The sequence below is a fragment of the Silene latifolia genome, chromosome 1 (assembly GCF_048544455.1).
Source record: "Silene latifolia isolate original U9 population chromosome 1, ASM4854445v1, whole genome shotgun sequence".
Lineage (NCBI taxonomy): Eukaryota > Viridiplantae > Streptophyta > Magnoliopsida > Caryophyllales > Caryophyllaceae > Silene > Silene latifolia.
This window is the reverse complement of record NC_133526.1, coordinates 104661181-104668316: the sequence shown is the minus strand read 5'-3', so window position 1 is coordinate 104668316 and position 7136 is coordinate 104661181. Positions and strand designations below refer to the sequence as shown.

Below are 7136 nucleotides of genomic sequence, written 5' to 3'. Positions count from 1 at the left end.
CCGAATAATGAAGCACGCGAATCAAGTAGTGATAATATTACCATTTCACAAGGTCGATACCTAAATAAATAAATAAATAATAATAAACAATAATTACATTCTAATAATAATTTAATATATAAACTAATTAATTAATTAAATCCGAGTTAATAACTCACTAACCAATTATCCCGACTCATCTTAACTAAACTTGATTAAATTCCCGACTCAAAGAACAAATAAATTAAATCCGACTCCAAAACAATCCCACACAACCCAAGCCTTCAGCCCAATTTTTCCACATGAGCCGACACCCACACCCAAGTCAGGCCGTGGCAGCCACCACCTCTGCCACATCTGACCACCCAACACCAAGGCACCACGCTCAGCCACGCCTGACCACCCAACACTAACACAACAACCACAACGCAGCACTAACAGCAGCAGCGGCCTGACTACAATAACAAGCACCCGTGTAACCACCCACAACCACCACGCTTCTGCCCTAACAGTCGCCCTATACCTACTCTCGGCCACCCTGACAACCGTCCACAACTTCACCATAAACTTCCCTCTTCCTCGACAACAACTCTCACCAACCCGAGTCACTCCCTTCCCTCTTTCTCAGGCGCAAGACTCGACTCACCCAGACCCACCACCAGACTTACCACCCTGGTCGGCCACTTGACCCATGGTGGTTCCCAGTGGCCTAACATGGCTGAGTCGAACCCAGGCCAAGGATCGAATACCAGACCCCTACAAACAACCTTTCAACGACAACAACACCAAGCAGCTACTAACCCCAGCAAAACACGACACCAGCACCAACCACCGCCACATCCGCTACCAACAACACCCTTAAACCACCTTGTGCAACCTGCCCTACTACTACCCAGAACCTAGTCAGGTCCTGTCTTGTACAATCTGGATCCGTGTTTCTGGTCACATTCCGCGCTTAGTAAGGTAGCTAGTTTTGTTGGTACCCCTATTTATGTTGATGAGACTACTACGAACAAAAGTAAGATTGCTTTTGCTAGGGTGTTAGTGGAGGTGGACATTTCCAAAGAGCTTCCTAAGGCTATGGCCCTCCAAACTCCTTATCGTGGGAAGATTTTGCAGAAGCTAGTGTATGAATGGGTTCCTTATTTTTGCCAAACCTGCAAGAAGATTGGCCATACTAAGGAGAAGTGCAATAGGAATGCTCCTAAGATGGTCTATCTGCCTGCTAAGGTGACTTTTGTTGCTGCTCCACCAGTTACCAAGCCTGTTACCAAGGCAAATGCAGAAATTCCTGCTTCTCCTACACCTAGGTCCTCTCCAACTAAGGATGATAGTTCCTGTATTACTCCTTTGGGTAACAGGTTCTCAGTTCTTCAGCCGCAAGAGGGGCCAGTATCTGTGCAGTTGGCTGTTGATCAAGGAAATGTACATGTTGAGATTGATCTAGGGGGGTCGCCCCCTCACTCACCTCAATGATCATTTCCTCCTGGAATGTGAGGGGGATGACTGAACCCCTAAAACAACAGGAGGTTTTAGACTTTCTGCTTAGGAATCGTGTTGACTGTGCTGCTCTCATTGAAACTCATGTTAAGGAAAGGTTTGCAAAACTTAATGGTACTAAGAAGTTCAAGAAATTTTCTATTATACACAATTATGCTTCTCATTCTGGGGGTCGTATTTGGATAGTTTGGAATCCCTTAGTAGTGAAATTACAGCTTTTGGAGGCTGGGGCTCAGTATGTTTACTGTATTGTTACTCACATTCTCTCTCAGAAAAGTTTTTTGGCCACTTTTGTCTATGCTTTTAATAAGGCAGTTGAGAGACTACCTCTCTGGAACAGGTTGATCTCGTTCTCTCAGGGGCACAAAATCCCTTGGGTATGCCTTGGTGATTTTAATGTGTCTCTGGCTGCTGAAGAAAGATCTGGGTGTCTTCTCCGTCTTAGGGAAATTCAGGATTTTAGGGACTATCTTACTGCTTGCCAACTGGTGGATCACCCTTATACTGGGGGAGTCTTCACTTGGCATAATAAGCAGCCTACTAATTCTAAATGGGCTAAGTTAGATAAAGCTTTGGTTAATTATGAGTGGTTCCATTACCTTCCTTCTTCCACTGTTGCTTTTCTTCCAGTTGGCATTTCTGATCATGCTCCTCTCTTGATGGATATTGATCCTTCTTCCAGGCCTCCTCCGAAGTCTTTCCGTTACCTTAACTGCTGGGCTCTTTCTGTTAGCTTTTCCTCTTGTGTTTCTCCGATCTGGCCCTCTTCTACTGGTGGTGGCCAAATTTATTCCCTTTTTTGCTAGGCTCAGGCTTCTAAAGAGTGAACTTAGGCACATTCACAGGTCTGAGTTTGCTGGGCTGGCACATAAGGTGGCTGCTGCAAAACATGAGCTCTCTACTTGTCAGCTTGCTATGCAGGCTTTTCCTCTGAGCTCCCATCTCATGGCCAAGGAGAAGGAGTGTGTGCAAACCTATGGTACTTTAAAATTGGCTGAAATGAGGGGCCTAGCTCAGAGAGCAAAAGTTAAACATCTTCAGCTTAGTGATAATAACACTAAGTATTTCTACGCCCATATTACTGCTAGGAGAATGGTGAACACTATTGGCACTATTGAAGATGTTAATGGCACAGTCTGTAAGGGTCAAAAGCAGGTTGCTCGGGCTTTCCTTGGTTATTACAAAGACTTGTTGGGCTCTACTGAATCTGTCATGCCTCTTCTTGGTCATTGTTTCAGTCCAACATTCTTTCTAATTCTGATTTTTTGGAAGATAGGGTAACTGATTTGGAAATTGAAACTGCTCTATTTAGCATTGATGAGAATAAAAGTCCTGGGGTGGACGGATATTCTTCTGGATTCTTTAAAAAAACCTGGCCCATTACTGGTCCTGCTTTTAGGGGTGCTGTGATGGAATTCTTCAGGACATGTCATATGCCTCGTGGTTCAAACTCCACCCTTCTTGCCCTCATCCCTAAGACTGAATCACCTAAATCAGTCACTTACTTTCGTCCTATATCTTGCTGCACGGTTTTTTATAAAACTGTTACCAAGATCTTGGCTAATAGGATGAGAAAAGTTCTTGGGGGAGTGGTAGGCTTAGAGCAAGCTGCCTTCATTGAGGGGCGTGATCTTTTTGACAACTCAATGTTGGCTCATGAAATGGCCAATAAATATAGAAGAAGTCTTTTGACTCCTAGATGCATCTTAAAAATTGATATTAAGAAGGCCTTTGATTCAGTTAACTGGGAGTTTCTAGCTGCCTACCTCAGGATGTTTGGCTTTCCTCCTTTGTTTACCAAATGGGTTCTAGCCTGTGTTACTTCATCCTTTTTCACTCTTAACATCAATGGCTCCTCTGAAGGTTTTTTCCCTGTGCAGAGAGGACTTAGGCAGGGAGATCCCCTTTCTCCTTACCTATTCACTCTCTGTATGGAAGTGCTTTCTCGGCTTCTTAGGCTTCTCCCTTCAGCTTCTGGATTTTCTTACCACCCTAAGTGTGTCAAGTTAAACTTGATACACCTTATATTTGCTGATGATCTTTTGGTTTTTACCCGTGGAGAATTACCTTCTATACAGGCTGTGAACTCTTGCTTAACTTAGTTTGCTGCTTTTTCTGGGCTTATGGCTAACCCCATGAAATCTAGCCTATAATTTGGAGGGGTTCCCACTCATTTGAAGGCTCATATCCTCTCTGCCACGGGATATGTGGAAGGTAGTTTTCCAGTGAAATATCTTGGCATTCCTCTGCTTACCTCTAGACTGTCACAGCATATGTTTCTCCCCTTGCTTGACAAGATTCGTTCAAAGATTACTTCTTGGGCTAATAATTTTCTCAGCTACTCTGGTAAGCTACAATTGATTAATTCTGTAATTTTTGGCCTTCATAACTTTTGGGGAGCTAGCATTATCTTACCAAAAGGGATAGTTAAGGCTGTTAACAAGTTGTGCAAAGATTTTTTATGGGGGATTAAGGAGGGTGACAGGAGATTGGTTTTCAAAAGTTGGGATAGCTTTTGTCTTCCCAGAAAAGAAGGAGGTGTAAACATTAAGGAGGTTTTAAGCTGGAATAAGTCTCAAATGTTGGCTTGGATCAAAAAGCTTTTGCTACACTCTGATTCTATCTGGGTTAAGTGGGTTGAGGCTTATATCCTCAAAATTTTGATATTTGGTTTTGGTGCAATGTTATACAATGTCGAGATCACCCGGTATAACAGTCACAACAGAGGCAAGAGTAGCTTAAAGCGGCAAAGACGAAGTGCCTTGCTCTGTGCTATCTACCTGATTTGGCAAGAGAGAAATAGGCGAGTTTTCAGGAACATTAAAGCTGCTCCAGTCCAGCTTCTTTGGCGAGTTAAATATCTTGTAGCTTTACGAGTCTCGTTTTATAATGGTGATGTAATTGAGGGGCATTAAGGCTGCCTTCTCCTTTGGAGTTTTCTTTTTATTTGTTGGACTTTGGGTGGTCTCTCTGACCTCCTTGTAGAATATAGGATCTTGTAACATTTTTTTCCAATATTTACTATAATGATTCTGATTGCTTGCAAAAAAAAAAAAAAAAAAAATAATAATAATATTTCTATTACTTATACCTTCCGTACTAGATGTCGGCATAGTGAGGATGGTTGTAATACCCCCTCATACCAAGGTACCTTACCAAGGACTACCCTAGCATGAAAGGCTGTTACCATCTCGGTTGCCCGAGGTTAGTATATATCAAAAGCAACAGTCTAAACACATTTATTAAAGTACGAGAATTTAAATGGTTACATTGTCTCAAAATCCAACTTAAGAAATATCCAAAAACTAACAACTAACAAAAAGACAGCTAAGACTCTTGACTGTGATAACTAATCCTGCGTGGTGACTCTCCCATGATTGCCCCAAGCTCATCAAATGCATCACCTATCACAATCTGCTCACCATCCCCGAATGGATCACCACAGATTTTACAAAACACAACGGGGTAAGTTACTGTATAATTAAGATAAGACAAGCGTATAAAGCAACCAGCTTATCATCCTCCATCCACGGTCTCCCCATCTGACACAGTAACCGACTAAACACCGAAGTGTGTAGCCCTGCCAGATTACCCATCGCAACAGGTGATCCCCGCCGCCAGTGGGGGACCGCAGCCAATCCCCACCTAAATCCCGCTCATCAACGAGCGACAACCCTGTCCCTTAATGTGCACATCCCCTCCCGTGGTGGGTTCCACGGAGGGCGAACTAGGGTGTGAAGCCACTCCCGCAAGTGACTCAACCACAATCATCACAACACCATCACAACCACCACACCACCACCACACCAACACTCCAATGATGATCAGCAGACAACAATCAAACACAGTACAACTATATATCTCAAATCAATCAAACAAGAACTGAGTAGGGAAACCCTACCTTTTCGCAATCCGCTACGCTGCAATCAATCATACAAATGCACAACTAGTAACACATCATCACCTACAACAACGATAATCAACAATCAACAACACATACGATGACCAAAACCCTAAACCCCCAAATTAACCCAAATTAGGGTTTGTTAACTTATAAGAACGACAATAGATCAACAAGGATAAGACACTTACTACGGCGATTGACACGGAATGAGATGCTAGAACCCACAATCGACGACCTTTGCTTTGGAATTGATGAAGATGATTAGAGGAGAATGAAACGTAGTTTATGTTTTAGGGAGAAATGATTTTAGAAACTGACAAACGATTATATATAATCTCTAATCATTTTAATCAAACCGCGGAAATAACACCCGCCAGACCGGATACTCGGTCGAGTATAGAGTATACTCGGCCGAGTACCCTCTACTCGGTCGAGTTTTCCACATAATCGGCCGAGTGTTCCTGGGCAGTAGCCAAACCAGGACACACGACACCCTTACTCGACCGAGTAGGCCATACTCGGTCGAGTACCAGCTTAGGAAAGCTGTAGTATTACAATCTTCCCCCCTTAAAAAGAACTTCGTCCCCGAAGTTCCAACCCAACCTATAAAATATGGACACCTAACACTACCTCCACCAACCACGCTTCCTTCCACAACATTGTCACGATATCGTCTCAATTACAGCATAGACTCCCAATACTAACTCCATAGTACTATCGGATTCCCACAACGTAAGTGTTGCCAACTCTGTCTTACTTCCATAACACTCACTAGCACCCTCAATTACCAAGACAATCCACCGGACAAGATCAACCATCAAGACGGAATGTTACATTTTACCACCCTTAAAACGAACTTCGTCCTCGAAGTTTACTCACACACATAAACATCCTCACATAATCCGTTAACACTATCGAAGTTTACTCACACTCCTAAACATCACACTACTACGAGCACTGCCATTACCTGTAATAAAATCAACCACAACACGAATCCATCCTTTACTCTACACCAACCCTCAAACTTCCAATTGTACTATAACATGTATAACCATAAAACTCTCTTTTTCCCTTCTACTCCTCTTAAGATAAATATTACGTCCTCGTAACTCATTAATACTAGGTCCTTTGCTATACCTCCCATAAACCACATTACCACCGCATGTCAATGATAACCCAATATAACCTCAAGACCTACAACCATTCCTATATCCAGGGCTCTCTTTCTCTAACGGTTCTCGTGCCTCTAATTATTCTGTACTCACATAACATATATCATAAAATCCTCAATATAACCACCACTCCATCTCTTCCATATTACCGCAAAACAACATACTTCTATATACTTATACAATCATGTCACATTAGCTTCTCAAGTTCATTTCTTTTATTACCACAAAACTCACCCTTAACATGACATGATACTAAGTCCCAAAACTCCGTGCTCACTGTCCCAAAGAAAAAAGTGCTAAACCACCTGTAGTTTCTAGTTCATACCACACATGTTCCAGAATTCTCTTGCGACAACTATGTCCACCAACGCCTTATCTAAAACAAGATTAAGAGTATTCTAACAACCTCTCACTGCTGTGTCCTATTAATAGAATGTCACTATACCATGACAACAACGGAAACATACTCAACTTTCTTCCATATCCCACTCTACCCTAAATGCGAAGCCGAAACTGATAAGAAACATTAACAAACAAAACAACACTCGATATGCCAACACCGACACTGACAGCAAACAACA

At 42.5% G+C, this 7136-nt stretch overlaps 1 protein-coding gene across 1 annotated transcript; it reads left to right on the top strand.

The window, feature by feature from the left end:
- Positions 1–1481: 1481 nt before the first annotated feature.
- On the top strand, positions 1482–4394 carry LOC141652088 (uncharacterized). The gene is made up of 4 exons (XM_074459735.1): positions 1482–2173; positions 2286–2634; positions 2718–3560; positions 3660–4394. Exons 1-4 carry the CDS (start codon positions 1482–1484, stop codon positions 4392–4394), a joined length of 2619 nt encoding a protein of 872 aa, XP_074315836.1.
- The last annotated feature ends 2742 nt before the right edge of the window (positions 4395–7136 follow it).